Source organism: Phyllobates terribilis, unplaced genomic scaffold (genome assembly GCF_046119375.1).
Source record: "Phyllobates terribilis strain yellow unplaced genomic scaffold, ASM4611937v1 Scaffold_11__3_contigs__length_659146591, whole genome shotgun sequence".
In the NCBI taxonomy this organism is placed as follows: domain Eukaryota; kingdom Metazoa; phylum Chordata; class Amphibia; order Anura; family Dendrobatidae; genus Phyllobates; species Phyllobates terribilis.
The window spans coordinates 158065749-158085519 of NW_027362771.1; the positions used below are offsets into that span (position 1 = coordinate 158065749).

General features: G+C 42.6%; 1 protein-coding gene across 1 annotated transcript in view; it reads right to left on the reverse strand.

The window, feature by feature from the left end:
- LOC141165803 (adipocyte plasma membrane-associated protein-like) overlaps positions 1-19498 on the reverse strand; it is a 64489-nt gene extending 44991 nt beyond the window's left edge. The window contains exons 1-3 of the mRNA XM_073651722.1: positions 19417-19498; positions 3206-3295; positions 2548-2666 (exon numbers count right to left, since the gene is read on the reverse strand). Coding sequence (XP_073507823.1) covers positions 2548-2666; positions 3206-3295; positions 19417-19418 — 211 coding nt within the window. The 5' untranslated portion in view covers positions 19419-19498. The remainder of the gene's footprint in view (positions 1-2547; positions 2667-3205; positions 3296-19416) is intronic.
- Between the last annotated feature and the right edge of the window lie 273 nt (positions 19499-19771).

The window sequence follows — 19771 nt, forward strand, 5'->3', positions numbered from 1 at the left end:
ACCTCTGGGTGAGATCCAGTACCTCTGTGGCGACTTAACCCTCAGGGGCGCCACATATACTCTCTGCACAGCATCATATATACTGCAGTTTCAAACATATACAGGATATTTTCTCTTGACTACTTGCTGTAAAACAAGAAGTAATCTATACTATATAAAATACTGTAGAATATGAGCTTAAGCACCTAAGGATACTTCTCATTCTCATGCTGTTCTACTAATGTTTATTTACATGCGTCACATTATATGTAGGAGTGGGCCTTATGTATTATGTTACATACTCGCTACTTTAGCTTATAGCTATATATACTGCAGGTGTGTTTGTTAATATAATCTGCTGAGATCACAGTATGCCACTATTCACAAGGAGAAACTTTACACCTTATGTCCCCCACACATATTAAACAAACATCAACTCAACCTGCGAATATTGATGGTTTTGGCCGACAAGTCTGTTTATGAGGGCCTCCCGACTATCCCCTGACAGATGACTTCGGTGGAGACAACAATCTATCTAGCATGTCCGATCTCGGACTGCCTATCCTTTGTTTTTCTCTAAGAGATAAGCTGTTGCCTGAGAAATCGGTGAGCAGCTCTTTCATAAAGAACACAGGAGTGCGAGACAGAATGAGAGCACCAAAGAACGAGTGCGCGACAGAACAAGAGCGCCACAGAACGAGTGCGCGACAGAACAAGAGCGCCACAGAACGAGTGTGCGACAGAACGAGTGCTCCTGTGTATGAGAGAGTTGGGCAAGACAGCTGCTGGCGAACCATTAGCAAAGCCATCATTCACCTGACAATTATCTAAAGTGTATGAGGGGCTGTTCATATGTAGAGTTTTTTAACTTGTTTTTCAACTTTTTTTTGTTTTTTTTTTACCACCAGTCGTTTTTCAAAACTTGCAAGCTCATGTCATTTCTTTGAAGTGGATCCTGATGGGATCTGTCCCAAACTACGTAATGTCAAATCAAAAGGCTGTTAAGAATGCTTTAGGAAAAGAAAAACTCCCCAAAGGAGTGTTTCCTGATATAGTTTCTGCTATAAAAAATCATAATTTTTGGGCGTCTTAAAAAAACTCCGTCTGCGCATAGCCCTTGGTGAGTAGTTTAGGCTGGACATGTATAACTGCAATGACGTAATGCTGAACTCCATGCCTCCACACTAGAACCCTGCCTTTAAATTTATGTAGGAGATCTGATTTCCAATCAGGCCCGGCGTCAACACCCGGCGTACCCGGGCAAGTGCCGGGGTCCTAAGCAGGCGGGGGGGCCCACTCGCCGTCGGGCACCCCCGGCGTGCTATGAGGCACATGAGAGGGGAAGTCCGATGCCAGTGACCGCAACTGGGCCCTACCCAGCTTGCTCAGGGTCCCAGCACAATACTTAACTCTCCTCGTTCCTCCGCAGGTCCTGTATCTTCTGCGTCTCCTGACTGTGACGTCTCTGGTCAGAGGGCGCAATGACGTCTTTTCAGTGCACCCTCTGATGAGCAGTCACATCGCAGAGAGCAGGAAGACGGTGACGCTGAGGAATCCGGAGCAGAGCAGCGGCAGCAGGAGAGGTGAGGTGAGTATTTGATTTTTTTTTTTATGTCTGGAGGCATGGGGCATTATATGGGGCCCAGCCTGCATGGGGCATTATATGGGGCCCAGCCTGCATGGGGCATTATATGGGGCCCATACAGCATGGAGCATTATATGGGGCCCAGCCTGCATGGAGCATTACATGGGGTCCATCCTGCATGGAGCATTATATGGGGTCAGTATTCTGTATGGAGCATTATATGGGGGCCAGTATTCTGTATGGAGCATTATATGGGGGCCAGTATTCTGTATGGAGCATTTTATGGGGGCCAGTATTCTGTATGGAGCATTATATGGGGGCCAGTATTCTGTATGGAGCATTATATGGGGTCCATTATTCTGTATGGAGCATTACATGGGGTCCATTATTCTATATGGAGCACTATATGGGGTCCATTATTCTGTATGGAGCATTATATGAGGTTCATTATTCCGTATAGAGCATTATATGAGGTCCATTATTCAGTATGGAGCATTATATGGAGCTCAAAATACTGTACTGTATGGAGGAGTATACTGTCCAGCCTGCACTGTGTGCTGCGAGGATTTGCTGGTTTCTGAGCTATTGGAGAATTAACAATAGATATCACTAATATAATGTAAGAAGTAAGTGAAATCTTTGGCATTGTACTATATCTATATTCCTCTGCCTTATCTGTGCACCATGAATCGTGGTATGTGTTAAAGGGGCCCACTGAGACATGAAAACCTGGAGCCGGCCCTGTTTCCAATTACTGTGATGTGGCTTTTTAAGACATGGTATCAACACTATCAGATACCCCTGAGGAAGCCAAGGCAAAACTGCCTTTTTCTTGATACCTACTAGTGTACACTGCTATTATTCAGCTTTTGCTCCTTTTTCGTTATGTGTATGAGCATTCTATGCCAGACATTACTTTTCATAATTTTGTATGAAAATTTGCTAATAGTTACAGTAAAGAGCATTATATACTTTGTCTTCACCTTCAAGATCACTGGTAAAAGATTCTGGGCCTTTCAGCTGTCCATAAAACTGCCTTTTCCCATGCTGCAGCCTTAGGTTTACTGTCAGTGGTCCCACTAGTGATGGCGGCTTTTCAAATCTATATATGTTAGACAAGAAAAGAAAGTTACTAATTACTTGTGAGCTGCAACCATAAAGATGCTCCTTCTGTGTACTTTCCTTTAAGACTATATTTAAAAATCCGCATCGGTTTTTAAATCTTTGAGGAATAGTTTTTCTTTTGTGTGACATAAGTTTTACTTTTTTTTTTTTATCCATTTACACTTGACATTTGTTTTACATCAGTTTTACATCCATGTTTAACTGATCCATTGCCGTCTTTTTTTCATCCATTTTTGATGAATCCCCATAGAGACTTGCATGGTCGAGTCTGGTCCACAGAAACGGATAAAAATAGGATATGCACTGGGTTTAATGGATCGGACACACGGATTCACTAAAAAAAACAAAAAATTTTTTGAACGATTCCATTAAACTCTATCGGTCAGTAAGATGTCTGTTTCCCGGATGAGGAAAATGGATATGTGCATATAGACCAATGGGACCGACTGGTGTGAATTGAAGAAAAACAATTGAATTGAAAATAAATAATTTGCTTCATTGCAGTATACCACTTACTTAATTGGCTCTGGGTCGATTGGTGATGGCAGTAAATATATTCCCACCATGGTAGCGAGGCAAGCTGCAGAAAACCCCCACTTGAGATACCTGTAATTTGAAGTGGAGTACTGATTATACAAAACCTCAGCAATGATAAGTCATCCTTGTGTGGCACAAACATGTGCCCCAATTCTACCAATACTCATCTATGGATACTACAGACAAGAGAACTGGATTGTTAAAATTCAGAGGGATTATTTGTTTTTCTAGAACTGAAAATTACAATTGATCCCAAGAGGAGATCATCCCAATGTTTTGGGAAAATTCAAATTATTCTCCATTTTCATTTTTAGTCACAAATGGAAGGAACACAGAAACCTCTGGACTAATATGAGATGATGTACAAATCTCAGTAGATGTAATAATCAGTAAATAACTTTTATTATCTTACATTACTTGTTTAAAATACTAGAAAATGTACCTGCCGGTCATTTGTGCAATGATCTTGAGTGGTTGTGTACCCGAATCTCTAGCATATACTATTAGAGACCGGTATTACTAAGGATTCCTACACATACAGTTTGGTTGAGAAATATTTGAACAATGACAAGTTTTGGCATTTTAGCTGTTTATCAAAACATATTCAAGATACAGTTATTTAATCAATATGGGCTTAAAGTACAGACTCTCATTTTTAATTTGAGTGTATGCACATCCTAATTGGAGTAAGGGTTTAGGAATTACAGCTCTTTAATATGTAGTTGCCTCTTTTTAAAGGGACCAAAAGTAATTGGACAATTATCTCAAAAGTGCTTTAACGGGCTGCATAGGCTATTCCCTCATTAATCCATCATCAATTAAGCAGGTAAAAGGTCTGGAGCTGATTCCAGGTGTGGCATTTGCATTTGGAAGCTGTTGCTGTGAACCCACAACATGCGGTCAAAGGAGCTCTCACTGGAAGAGAAACAGACCGTCATTAGGCTGAAAAAAAAGGAATAAATCCATCAGAGAGATAGCAGAAATGTTAGAAGTAGCCAAATCAACAGTTTTGTACATTCTGCAAAAAAAAAAAAAAAGGGGCACTGGTGACTTTGGCAACTCAAAAAGACCAGGATGTCCACAGAAGACAACAGTGGTGGATAATGTCAGAGATTAAGAAAACCTCTTCACAACATCAATCCACTCAAGTGAAGAACACTCTCCAGGCAGTAGTTTCAGTATCTAAGTCTACCATACAGGGAAGACTTCATGAGAGCAATACAGAGGGTTCACGACAAGGTGCAAACCATTAATCGGCCTTAAAAATAAAAAGGCCAGATTAGACTTTACTAAAAACCATCTAAAGAAGCCAGCCGAGTTCTGGAAAAGCATTCTGTGATGACACAGCTTCTAATCTTAATTATTCAGACGTCTAGATTTGTTAAGCCACGAGAAAAACACTATTATCTTTGTGTTGACTTTATTTGAATTTATGTGTTTTTCTTTGGTGGGTCAAGAAGGACAGACTAGTATTTGTATAACCCTGAATGTTGACATTTGAGTTGATATTTATTGTAACTTATTGTATGGAGGACAGCTACTCAGGTTGGAGATCAATGATGTTTGTTAATGTGCTAAATTACATATTGTACTAGGCCAGCTAGTTTATTCATTTACTGAGCAGGGGGATACAAACTATGCAAATTGATTAAATGCTCAAACAATGAGACATGAGCCATGCACCTTCCCCCCTGACCTGTGAATGATGACCTAAGCCATAGATGGATATATATAAAAAGGGATTTCTATAGTGCTGCAAGGAGAATCACAGAGACTCTTCAGGACAGCAGCTTGGTAGCATGGCTCCATCCCGAGGGACATAGATTTGGATTGTACAGGATGCCAGCCTAAGGGAACACTGCCCTGGCAGGAAGGATACAGATGTACGCCATTGACCATCACTGACCCGATGGAGATGTTTGGTGAAAGCCAGGATTGTGACCCTCCGGACACCTGGTCCCATGGATATGTTTGGGTTAGCCAGGTTGGGACCATCTGCTCACCAGAACCAATGGATACACCGGGAGAAATCCAGGTTGGGATCATCTGGTCACCTGAATCCATGGATATGTTCAGAGAAAGCCAGGGTGGGATCTTCGGGTCTCCTGGCCACGTACCTCAATGGACTATCAGCGAAAGGGTGAGACTGTGTAATTTTGCACCATCTTGGGTATTTGCTGGGACAGTTCTATATGTTATTGATTGCTGGTGGTTCAATAAAGTATTACCACACTGTTTAACCCTCACCCTGTGTTGTCTGAGTAGTATTATGCTCATGGAAGACTCCGTGTCTTCACACATTCTTTGGACAGATGAAACTAAGATCAACCTGTACCAGAATGATGGGAAGAAGAAAGCATGGAGGATTGGAACGGCTCATGATCCAAAGCACACTATATCCTCTGTAAAACATGGTGGAGGCAGTGTGATGGTGTGATGGCATGAGCATGCATGGCTTCCAATGGCACTGGGTCACTTTTGTTCATCGATGATGTGACTGAAGACAGAAGCAGCTGTCTGAAGTGTACGGGGCTATACTTTCTGATCAAATTCAACCAAATACAGCAAGGTTGACTGGATGGCGCTTGATGGACAATGACCCAAAAAATACTGCAAAAGCAACTCAGGTTTTTTTTTATAAGGCAAAGAAGTGGAATATTCTGCAGTGGCCGAGTCAATCATCAGATCTCAATCCCATCGAGCATGCATTTCACATGTTTAATACAAAACTTAAGGCTGAGGCTGCGTGCACACGATGCGTTTTTCATGCTTTTATGCTGCGGAATTTCCCCAGCGGAAACGCATCAAAAACGCATGGTAATCCGCACCCCATGGTCCCCAATGGCATTCCGCAATGTCAATGCACATGCTGCGGATTTTTCCGCAGCGTTTCTACAGCGCTCATAAATCCGCAGCATGTTCATTAATTTTGCGGAAGCGCAGCGGAAGCGCCGCCATTGACTTGCATTGAGACGCATAGAATGCGCGTCTGTACATTTGTACAAGCGGATTCTATGCGTCTCTATGTGCGGATGGTACCCAGTTCTGGAGGAGAGAAGACTCTCTTCCAGACCCGGGTACCATTGTACCTGTGAAAAAAAAGAATAAAATAATAAATAAAGTTATATTCACCTTTCCGACGGCTCTCTCTGCATGCCGGCAGCGCTGAAGGACCTTCGGTGACGTCACAGTCATGTGACTGCAGGCCCTTCACCGCTGTGTCTCGCGATATGCCGGCAGCCGGGAACCAGACAGGAAGGAGCGCTGCAGCACACGCCGGGGCCTCGGGGGTGAGTATAGCTTTATTTTTTTTATTTTTATGGTTCACACTGTATAAATCCATGCTGTTTGCATGGATTTATACAGTGTGACCTAGTTGTCACAAGCACTTTCCAAGTGATGCTATCGCCTGGAAAGCGCTTGTCAATCTGCATGCGGAAACGCATATGAATCCGCATGTGAATCCGCATGTATTCCGCATGTATTCTGCAGGAAAAACGCATGCACAATCTGCATGCGTTTTTTCTGCCAGGGAGATGCATAAATGCTGCAGAAATTTTCTGCTTCATTTCTGCATCGTGGGCACAGCCTGAAAGACCCACAAACAAGCAACAACAGAAGTCAGCAGCAATAAAGGCCTGGAAAAGAATCACAAAGAGAAAAAACAAGCGTTTGGTGATGTCCATGGCTTCCAGGATTCTCTACAAAGCATTAAAAATTAACATTTTATTTATGAGAAAGTTAAATTTGTCCAATTACTCGAGCCCCTGAAATAAGGAGGCTTTGTAGAAAAATGGATGCAATTCCTAAACGTTTCACAGTATAGTTTTGTTAACCACTTCGCACCAGAGCCTGTTTTTGCCTTCGTGACCGGGCCAATTTTTTCAATTCTGACCACTGTCACTTTATGAAGTAATTACTCTGGAACGCTTCAACGGATCCCCCTGATTCTGAGACTGTTTTTTCATGACACATTGTACTTCATGATAGTGGTAAAATTTCTTTGATATCACTTGCGTTTATTTGTGAAAAAATCGGAAATTTGGCGAAAATGTTGAAAATGTTGCAATTTTCAAACTTTGAATTTTCATGCCCTTAAATCAGAGAGATATGTCACACAAAATAGTTAATAAATAACATTTCCCGCATGTCTACTTTACATCAGCACAATTTTGGAACCAAATTTTTTTTTGTTAGGGAGCTATAAGGGTTAAAAGTTGACAAGCGATTTCTCATTTTTCATACAAAATTTACAAAAACATTTTTTTAGGGACCACATCATATTTGAAGTCACTTTGAGGAGTCTTTATGACAGAAAATACCAAAAAGTGACACCATTCTAAAAACTGCACCCCTCAAGGTGCTCAAAACCACATTCAAGAACTTTATTAACCCTTCAGGTGCTTCACAGGAATTTTTGGAATGTGGAAGAAAAAAATTAACATTTAACTTTTTTCACAAAAAATTTTACTTTAGACCCAATTTTTTTTATTTTCACAGGGGTAACAGGAAAAAATGGACCCCAAAATTTTTTGTGCAATTTCTCTTGAGCGCGCTGATACCCCATATGTGAGGGAAAACCACTGTTTGGGCGCACTGCAGGGTTCGGAAGGGAAGGAGCGCCATTAGACTTTTTGAATGTAAAATTTGTCTGAATAATTAGCAGACGCCATGTTGCGTTTGGAGAGCCCCTGATGTTCCTAAACAGTGGAAACCCCCCACAAGTGACACCATTTTGGAAACTAGACCCCTTAGGGAACATATCTAGATGTGTGGTGAGCACCTTGAACCCCAAGGTGCTTCACAGAAGTTTATAATATTGAGCTGTAAAAATAAAATTTTCACATTTTTCCCACAAAACCGTTTTTCATCCCTTAATTTTGCATTATCATAAGGGTAATAGGATAAATTGCACCATGCAATTTGTTGTGCAGTTTCTCCTGAACATGCCGATACCCCATATGTGGAGGCAAACCACTGTTTGGGCGCACGGCAGAGTTTGGAAGGGAAGGAGCGCCATTTGACTTTTTGAATGTAAAATTTGTTGGAATAATTAGCGGACGCCATGTTGCATTTGGGGAGCCCCTGATGTGCCTAAACAGTGGAAACCCCCCACAAGTGACACCATTTTGGAAACTAGACCCCTTAGGGAACTTATCTAGATGTGTGGTGAGCACCTTGAACCCCAAGGTGCTTCACAAAAGTTTATAATAATCAGCTGTAAAAATAAAATTTTCACATTTTTCCCACAAAAACGTTTTTCATCCCTTAATTTTGCATTATCATAAGGGTAATAGGATAAATTGCACCATGAAATTTGTTGTGCAATTTCTCCTGAACACGCCGATACCCCATATGTGGAGGGAAACCACTGTTTGGGTGCACGGCAGGGTTTGAAAGGGAAGGAGCGCCATTTGACTTTTTGAATGTAAAATTTGTTTGAATAATTAGCGGACGCCATGTTGCATTTGGGGAGCCCCTGATGTGCCTAAACAGTGGAAACCCCCCACAAGTGACACCATTTTGGAAACTAGACCCCTTAGGGAACTTATCTAGATGTGTGGTGAGCACCTTGCACCCCTAGCTGCTTCACAGAAGTTAATAATATTGAGCCATAAAAATAAAATGTTCACATTTTTCCCACAAAAAATGTTTTTCATTCCCTAATTTTGCATTATCATAAGGGTAACAGGATAAATTGCACCATGAAATTTGTTGTGCAATTTCTCCTGAGTACGCCGATACCCCATATGTGGGGGAAAACCACTGCTTTGGTGTACGGCAGGGTTCGGAAGAGAAAGGAGCGCTATGTTGGCTGGGATAGGCAGCAGACACCATGTCACATTTGAAGAGTCGCTGACATGCCGAAACAGCAGAAACCCCCACAAGTGACCCCATTTTGTAAACTACACCTCTCAAGGAATTCATCTAGGGAAGTAGTGAGTATTTTTTAATTTTTAAATTTATACCATTGGGCAGTGAAAAAAGCATAATTATATTTTTACCACAAAAAATGTTTTACCCTCAGATTTTACATTTTCACACAGGGCAATGGGTAAAAATGGTGCCGAAATGTGTCACACAATTTCTTCTAAAAGTGGCAATACCCCATATGTGGCTGTATCGTACCACTCAGCCATACGGCGAGATCTGGGGGGGACGGAGTGCTATTTGACAATTGGAGAACAAATTATTGTAGAATAGGCATTTGGATTTGGGAGCACAAAATTTTCTGAATTTCTTTTGAGGGGCAAGGGCCATTTTGCTTTTCCAGAGCCTTTCTGCTACCAGTAACTTGGAAGTCCCTTATATTTTTAACAGATGACGGACCTGAGTGGGGACTAGCTTTTTTTGAGGACTGAGTTGAAGCTTTTATTGGGAACATTTTACGTAACATTTATCCGGCGCTCTAGGCTGAGCACTTACATCGGGGTTTCCATCTAAATTTCCAAGTGATGTAATTCAGATGAAACCCCTGCGGGATCCATTCACTGTAGTGAGGCAGCAGAGTTACTCTGGACTCCGTCTGGCCTCTGTTTAGTGGTGTCCTTTTTTTCAGAAGTGCACAAAACTGTGGCCAACCGCACTTTTATGCACGCCTAAAACAAATGACACCGTGGGATCACAGGCCAGACGGCATCCACAGTGGCCTATATCTGCCTCATTACAGGGAATCTTCCGTCATGGGTTCCGGCTGAATCACATATTTCAGAGATTTACACGGAAACTCTGGCGTAAGTGCTCAGCGCAGAGCGCAGGATAAATGTGTGCCGAGCCATACTGCGATCTTTGGGAGACATAATAAACAAATCAGTAGCAGGTGAAGAATTTTTTTACGCCGTTCCTAGTGTGATATAACTGATTAGATTACTTTATTCTTCGGGTCGGTGCGATTACAGAGATACCAGATTTATATCGGGTTTCTATGACTGACAGCTGTCACACACTAAGAGACGCTTTTTTTTTTTTTGCAAAATCTAGTTTTTGCATCGCCATATTTTGAGAGCTATAATTTTTCCATATTTCGGCCAACAGAGTCATGTGATGGCTTGTTTTTGCGGGACGAGTTGACATTTTTATTGGCACCATTTTTGGGTACAGGACATTTTTTGATCGCTTTCTATTCCGTTTTTTGGGAGGTAAAATTAACAAAAACCAACAATTCAGGAATTGTTTTTTGAGGTTTTTTTTTTATGCCGTTCTGCGTGTGGTAAAAGAGATCAGGCAGCGTTATTCTTCGGGTCAGTACGTTTATAGCGATACTACACTTACTGTATATTTTTTTTATGTTTTGGCGCTTTTACACAATAAAACAATTTTATAGAAATAATATTTTTTTTGCATTGCTTTATTCTGAGCGCTATAACTTTTTTATTTTTCGGCTGATGGAGCTGTATGGCGGCTTTTTTTTTGCGGAACAAGATGACGTTTTCAACGGTACCATTTTTATTTCCATTTTGCTTTTTAATCGCATTGTTTTCCACTTTTTGTTTGGCGATATGAGGAAAAAGCATAGTTTTTTGCTCCGTTTTTTATTTATTTTTATTACGGTGTGCACAGAAGGAGTTAATTAGTGTGACAGTTTTATAGCTCGGGTTGTTTCGGACGCGGCAATACCAAATATGTGTACTTTTTTTATTTTTGCATAAATATACGGATTTATCGGTTTAATATTTTATTTATTTATTTTAATTTATTTTGTATTTTTTTTTAACAGTTTCAAAACATTTTTTTTTTACATTTTTACTTAGTCCCTGTATGGGACATTAATTTTTATTTTTCTGATCCCTGATCTCATGTAATGTAATAGACATATATTACATTACATGAGATCTTCACTGACTGTTTCACAGTCAGAGTCTCCTGCTTGGCTTCAGCTGCAGGCTGAGCCCGGCAGGACACCATATATGGCAGAGCTGGAGGCGGTCATGTGACCTCCAGCTGCCATAGCAACCCAAGGTCCTGGAAGGTATCAGGGGTCGTCGGAGAGGTAAGTGGACGACCCCCTCTCCTCCTGCTGTCTTCTATATGCCGCGATCACTATAGATCGCGGCATATAGAAGACAGCAAAGGATTAACATCACTGGGACCTTATCCAATCAGGTCCCGATGATGTTCCCTGTCAGAGCTATCGCTCTGCACCGCTCCTGCAGCGCTTGCAGGACCCTGGGGGTCCTGAGCGCTGCGGGACCACCCACCGTTTTTAAACGTCCACGCTGCACAAAGCCCAGGCAGCGCGGACGTTTATCTACAGTGGGCGGTCGGGAAGCGGTTAAACCCCTTTAATTAAATCTGAAAGTCTACACTTCAGTTGAATCTCGGTTGTTTCATTTTTAAATCCAAAATAGTGGCATGCAGAGCCCAAATCACGAAGATTCAGTCACTGTCCAAATATTTCTGGACCTAACTGTATATGTACGGGAAACCATTCCCTCTCCCAAAACAAAGGTCTGTAGTACATTGGACCCATATGTCGTGTCCATGCTGCCTATTAGACACATCATTGGCTTAAGGATTTTGCAAGTACCAAGTAACGTGTAGGCACATACAGTGCCTTGAAAAAGTATTCATACTCAGTGAACATTTCCACATTACATCCACAAACCTAAATGTATTTTATTGGGGATTTTATGTGATATACCAACATAAAGTAGCAAGTATTTGTGAAGTGTAAAGGAAATTATATGTGGTTTTCTAAACATTTTAAAAATAAAAATTAGAAAATTGTGATGTACATTTGTATTCAGCCCCCTGAGTCGATACATTGTAGGACCACTTTTCGCTGCAAGTCGTTTGGGGTATGTCTCTGCCAGCTTTGCACATCTAAAAGCTGTTATTTTTGTCCATTCTTCCTTGCAAACTAGATCTAGCTCAGTGAGATTGGATAGAGAACGTCTGTGAACACCAATTTTCAAGTCTTTCCACAGTATCTCAATTGAATTTAGGTCTGGACTGTGACTGGGCCATTCAAACACATGAATATGCTTTGATCTATTCCAGGGGTGGGCAATTAATTTTCCAGAGGGGCCACATCAGAGACCGTGATGTGGAGGGCTGAACCAATAGGCTAAAACTAATTCTGCTCAATATTAATATTAACATATTATAATTATTTTATATTAATTTTAGCTGCATGACTTAATATTGAGCAGAATTAAGTATGCTGACATACCCCCTATACACCGTAAGAGCCCTCACACAGCCCCCTATATAATGTAAGTGCCCACACACATCCCCTATATACTGTAAGAGACCGCACACATCCCTTATATACCATAAGAGCCCCCACATGGCCTCTGACATACAACATGTGGCCCACGGAGCCTCTGATATTGTCACGGGTGTGTCATATGTGACAGACAGTCGCCCTGCAGTTGGCTGCAGAAGATCCCTTTGTTTGGAATTACAGACACCTTCTTAGATCTGTCTCACTCTAGGACTCAGCGGCTACCTCCCTCCTGCTAATTGACACCCAGGCCTGGGTGTTTAAATACTTTGTTACAGGGAGATACCGTTGCTATTCACATGTTCCCTTGTGAAGGTTTGCGCTATTGCAGTCTGCTTACTTTCTCTCAGGTGGACGTGTGGTGTTATCTCTCTGAAGTCGGCTCAAGCTAAGTTACTTTCCCGTGTTAGTCTCCCTTGTTGTCTTTAGTTGTTAGTGGGGACTGACTAGTGCTTATCCCCCCTTCCCTATCCAGGGCCAAGCTCTAGGAAAATACAGGGTTTAGGTTCCTGTGCGACGATTGGTGAGGAACCAATATAGGGACGATAGGGGAGACAGGGTGATATCAGATCAGCCTAGGCGGTCTCCACTTCCCCTTTCCCCAGTGTCTGGGCTCCCTTCCCCTCTTCCCTTCGTGTTGCACTTAGTCTTTCCCACACCTTGCGTGACAGATATACAGCATGTGCCCCACGTAGCCTCTGATATACAGCATGTGCCCCACATAACCTCTGACACACAGCATGTGCCCCACGTAGCCTCTGATATACTGCATGTGCCCCACGTAGCCTCTGATATACTGCATGTGCCCCACGTAGCCTCTGATATACTGCATGTGCCCCACGTAACCTCTGATGTACAGCATGTGCCCCATTTAGCCCCTGATATACAGCATGTGCCCCACGTAGCCCCTGATAAACATCATATGCCTCACATAGCCCCTGATATATAGCATGTGCCCCCACATAGCCTCTTATATACAGCTTGTGCCCCATATAGCCCCTTATATACAGGATATGCCCCAGGTAGTTACTGATATACAGCATGCGCTCCAATTAGCCCCCTATATACAGCATGTGCCCCCCCACACAGCACCCCTATGTACAGTATGAGATCCACATAGCCCCCCTATGTGCAGTATGAGCCACCACATAGCCTCTTATATACAGTATGAGCACCCACATAGCTTTCCTATATACAGCATGAGCCCCACAAAGCCTTTTAAATACAGCATGAGCCCCGCCTATACACATACAAATACCCCATACACATGAAAAAACAACAACAAATACTCACCTTGCCTTTGCTCTCTCCGATGCACTGCCTCTCCACAGTGCACAGCTGACACGAAGAAATGACGTCATCATGACTGCTGGCTCACACGCTGATTGGTGGAACATGGAGCCAGCAGCGCCATCCTCCACCAATGTATTCACCGCAGTCTGCATCCAGAGGATGCGGAAAGCGGTGACAGCAAGCAGCGGATGGACGGTGTATGGGCACAATGCGACCCCTGTGCCACTGTTTCAGCCCTATGGCTGGGCCAGATTGGAACAGCCAGAGGGTCGGATGTGGAACCAAAAAAGGGGTTTCCCTAAAGTCCAACAAGAGAAAATATCAGGAAGTCTCATATGGGGGGCAGTAGAAAAACCTGAAGTCAAGGGGGAATTAAATACAATAATAAAGTTCATTACATGTATATAATAATAACAACAATAATAATATAATACAATCTTGGAAGAAGGGGAGAAATACGGCTAAAATTTATAGGGAAGAGATGTAATGGATCCTATAAGAAACAGACAATTATCCCTATAACATTATGCTCCTAATAGGTGATAAATAGCATATATAGACCTAAGAAGAAGGCATTTATGCATATAGATATATGCAATACAATACTGAATAATAATGGTAGAAAGGTGCAATCAGGCCTACGTAGACTGAATCAATATATGCTCTATCAATTGCTCTATCCATCTTCCCATCAACTCCGACCAGCTTCCCTGTCCCTACTGAAGAAAAGCATCCCCAACAGCATGATGATGCTTCCACCATGTTTGACGGTGGGAGTGGTGTTTTCAGGGTGCTATGCAGTATTAGTTTTCCGCCACACATAGCATTTACATTTAGCCCAAAAAGTTAATCTGACCAGAGCACCTTCTTCCACATTCTTGCTGTGTCCCCTATACGGTTTTTGCAAACAGGACTTATTATGGCTTCCTTTCAAAACTGGCTTTCTTCTTAACACTCTTCCATAAAGCCCAGATTTGTGTAGTATACGATTAATAGTTATCCTGTGGACCGATTCTCCCGCCTGAGCTGTGGATCTCTGCAGAGTGACCATGGGCCTCTTTGCTGCTTCTCTGATTAGTGCTCTCCTTGCTTGGGATGTCAGTGTAGGTGGACAGCCATGTCTTGCTACATTTGCAGTTGTGCCATATTCCTTCCATTTTTGGATGATGGATTGAGCTGAGCTCAGTAACATGTTTAGAGCTTGGGCTCTTACTTTATAATCTAACCCTGTTTTACTCTTCTCCACAACTTTCTCCCTGACCTGTCTGGTGTGTTATTTGGTTTTCATGATGCTATTTCATCCCTAATGTTTTCAAATAAACATATGAGGCCTTCACAGAACAGCTGTAGTTATACTGAGAATAAATTACACACAGGTGGACTCAATTTATGTGATTTGTCGAAGCCAACTGGTCACTCAGGATTTTATTTAGCGATATCAGACTAAAGGGGGCAGAATATAAATGCACGTCACAATTTTCAGATTTATACCTTTTAACCCTTTCACCACCTTGGGTTTTTCCGTTTTTGCATTTTCGGTTTTTGCTCCTCTTCTTTCCTGAGCCATAACTTTTTTTTTCCTTCAATATGGCCATGTGAGGGATTGTTTTTTTACAAGTTGTACTTTTGAACGACAGTTGTACTTTTGATTTTACCATATAGTGCACTGCAAAACAGTGTGGTGAAATTGTAAAAAAAAAAGTGCAATTCCACAATTGTTTTTTCGTGTTTTTTTTACCATGTTCATTGATTGCTAAAACTGACCCGTCATTATGATTCTTCAGGTCATTACAAGTTTGTAGATACCAAACATGTATAGATTCTTTTTTATTTAAGTGGTGAAAAAAAATCAAAAGTTTGTAAAAAAATAAAAAAGGCGCCATTTTGTGAGACCTGTACCGTCTCCATTTTTCGAGATCTGGGACCAGCTTATTTTTTGCACGCTGAGCTGACGTTTTTATTTATACCATTTTGCGCTAGATCCGATGTTTTGATCGCCTGTTATTGCAATGTTGCCGCGACCAAAACAACGTAATTCTGAAGTTTTGATTTTTTGTCTTGCTACGCCGTTTACCGATCAGATTAATTATTTTTATATATTGATAGATCGGGCATTTCTTAATGCAGCGATATCAAATATGCATTTTTTGTTTGTTTCATTTTGAATGGGGCAAAAGGGGGTGATTTGAACTTTTATTTTTTTTATATTTTTAAAAACTTTTTACATGCTTTAATAGTCTCCTTAGGAGACTTGAAGTTGCGATCATCTGATCACTTGTGTTACATATAGAACGGCTGAAGCCCTGCTTTGTGTAGCAAAAATGCTCATAGCAGTTCGGCAATGACAACCACAGGGGTCTCCTGCTGACCCCACGTTGTCATGCCAACCCATCGATGACCACGATGATGTGACAGGGGCGCTGATGGGCGGAACTAGCGATGCGCTTAAGGCGCGGCAATGTTAAATGCCGCAGTCGGAGTTTGACAGCGGCATTTAAGATGTTAACAGCCACGGGTGGATCGCGATTCCACCCACGGCTGTTAGGCCAAGTGCCCACGATGCAGAAATGCTGCAGATTTTTTCCGCATCTCCCTGGCAGGAAGATTTTACATGCATTTTTCCTGCCAGGTAGAAGGGTTTGTCAAGTGTTTTTGCATGAATTTCTGCATGCGGGTTATCAAGCGCTTTTCCAAGCGATTTTAGCATCACTTGGAAAAGTGCTTGACAACTTGGTCACACTATATAAATCCATGCAACCGGCATGGATTTATATAGTGTGACCAAGTTAATAGTTAAAAAAGGAATAAAAATGGTAAAAAAAACACAAAAAAACCCATTATACTCACCTTCTGATGGCCCCCGGTCTTCTCTCCGATGCGTCCGGTCTCTTGTACTGCTCGCGGTGGTGTAAAAGGACCTTCCATGATGTCATTGAGTCATGTGACAGGTCACGCGACCCCCAACGTCAGCGTTCGCATGACCTGTCACATGACTAAATGACGTCATGGAAGGTCGTTTTACACCAGAGCAAGCCACCGGGGAGCCAGGACGCACCATAGAGGAGACCGGGGGACATCGGAAGGTGAGTATAATGTATATTTTTTATTTTAAATTCTTTTTTTTAACAGGTACTATGGTACCCGGGTCTGGAGGAGAGTCTCCTCTTCTCCAAACCTGGGTACCATCCGCACATTGAATCGCTTAATATCCGCATGTGCACATGTAGCCATGCGGATATTAAGCGATTCAATGCAAGTCAATGGCGGAAATTACGCTGCGTGTCCGCAAAATTAATGGACATGCTGCAGATTTTTCCGCAATGATAATCCGCAGCGGATATTTCCGCAGCATGTGCACGGCACATGGGGATTACCATTGGGGACCATTACCAAGCGTTTTTTAAGAGTTTTCGCTGCGGAAGTTCCACGGCAAAAAAGCTTGAAAAATGCATTGTGGGCACGCAGCTTTAGGTTTGTGGGTGTAACGTGAAAAAATGTGGCAATTTCATGGGGTATGAATACTTTTTCAGGGCACTGCATGTGTATGAGTATTATTACACAGCTGAATTGGTGGATGACATTTTCAAAGCAGCAGATCCTGAGATTATGTCCCGACACACAGCTGCACATAAATAAAACATACACACACAACCACAATGTCTTAATATAGGAAAGATACCACAACGCCCTCATAATAAAGAACACATAGGTGCTCAAGTGGTTTTTTTTTTTTTTTTTTAAAATGACTGAGTTGAGCTCAGCGTACAGGAACGCTCACATCTTATGATTATTCTGGGGTAGGCAGCCGGTTATAGTGATTGAGGACTACTAGTAGGGCCTCATTTAGATATCTGGCGTTTCTGAATATTTGAAATAAAAAAGTGAGCTGGATCTGATTTTTATCCATTTTGGGCTTATTTATCAGTTTTTTTGTAAGTTTTGAAAAAAATGTTTTTTTCATTTTTTTTTTAGCTTTTATCCTCTTTGCTGGAAAAAAATGGACAGCACTCAAATGACACATTGCATCAGAGCGCTAGCCATTTTTATTTTTAATAAGCCATTCACTTCAATAGGCAAGGTTAATCCGCAAATCATATCAAAAACAGACATGTGGTCAGACGTCTGCATATCACAGTGCACTGACTGGCTGCAGGTCTCCTGTCCTGAGCCTCATATATGCCTATGGGGCTGTCAAGTTCGTGTCAGAAGACCCGTGGCCGATCTGTGCATCGTGGGCCATGCTCAGAATGTGATCTACGGATGTCTGAATTTGCCCTAATCTTTACATAATTCTCAAAGTCCGGGTTGTGTAGAACTACTTCGGATAATACAGACAAACTAGGGTATGTCAATCAGCCATTGCCAGCTTTCAGATGGCTGTAATGGGGGCACATGATAAGCAGGGGTGCCAACTTGACTTATTTTTTTCTGACAGCTTATCAAAAAATCACGGAAAGACAATATTATTTTTATGGACACATTGGAAAACCATAATAAATCATTCTGATTATCAGTGATACATGTCTACAGCCCATAATTCTGGTGCGAGACATCTGCTGCATTCACTGTAAGAGTGCTTTCACACAGCGTTTTGGCACCAGTTCAGTGGCCCCATCGGGGCTTACATCCGAACCCCATGCTAAACGGGATCCGGACGTATATGCCATAGACTGTAATGGTGCTGGTAAAGTGAACGTGCGCATTGCCGTGCATCATTTTCAGGTGTATGCGCCTACAAGATACGGACACGCAGATGCAGCCTACCACGTCTGATTGTCCACCTCCAGTAGGCATACATACTCCAAAATGATGCACAGCAATGCACACATTCCCTCTACCAGCACCATTACAGTCTATGGCATATGCATCCTGGTACCGTTTTGCAGGGGATTCGGACGTAAGCCCTGACAAGGCCACTAAACTGGTGCCTAAATGCAACGTGGAAGCACTCTAAACTGTAAAATTATGATAATTAGTCAAAATTCTCTGCATAATTTTCTTCAGCCTCACACAATCACGGACGCATGACATTTTTTTTATGGACATGGCAAAACCAGCACCTTATTTTTACGCACTGTCCTGAAATTTCTTTGACGCTTTTATGGGGTCTGCATCAGGGGCACAACACGCCGGCCTCCCACTGTTCGGCCATGGAAACGCGTCCCGTGCCGGTTATATCCACAGGTTCTGCACCAATAAATGGAGAATGTGCCCAAGTGAATGACCTGTTCCTCCCATGGATATGGGGAACCTAAAGTCGCAGAAATCTGGCGCTGGATCCTCCAGTAAACAGGTGTCGGATTAAATCCAGCAAATGGAAACACTGGATCACCAGATTAATGGTGGACTCATTCTATCTGTGTCATCTGTAGTCTGCCCTACATTTACCCCAAAGTCCATTTATGATGGATCATTGGCTGAATTCCTGCAGAGCTGAAATCACCTGACTGCACGTGGAGTGGAGTCTGGTGTTACTACCCCATCCCCACTGTGCACATTTAGGGAAACTGACACGTTACTGCCAATTACCACCAATGCTGTAACAATTCCACTAGTAAGGTCACTAAGCGGACTGCACGGGTGGAGCGAACCCTGTAGGCGAGAGCTGCAGATTTTCCGTGCACTGTGTATATTCCCGGCAGGACCGCAGTACAGAAACTGCGCCACTTACATATTCCTCCGCTTGTTCTCCGCGGTGAGGACTCCCGGCCGCTGCTCAGTAACAATGTCCGGGGCGGGAGGAGGAGCGGGCAGCGGGGTCACACAGAGTGCACGGCCGGAGCCGGGAGCACAGCCCCGGCCTCCTGTCAGTCACTGCCAGACACCTGCTGACCCTTCCGCCCATCACTCAAGTGTGCGACCCCCATGTCTGTGTAGTTCCTGACTTATTGAGGGGAAGCTTTTCTCCTTCACTGTACAAGGAGACATCTGTAATGTCAGAAATCCTGGCCTGTGGGGGAGCTGCATGCAGGTGCCGAGCTTGTGCCATTCTGCAGCCATTGGATAGACATGAAGCCCTCAGACTA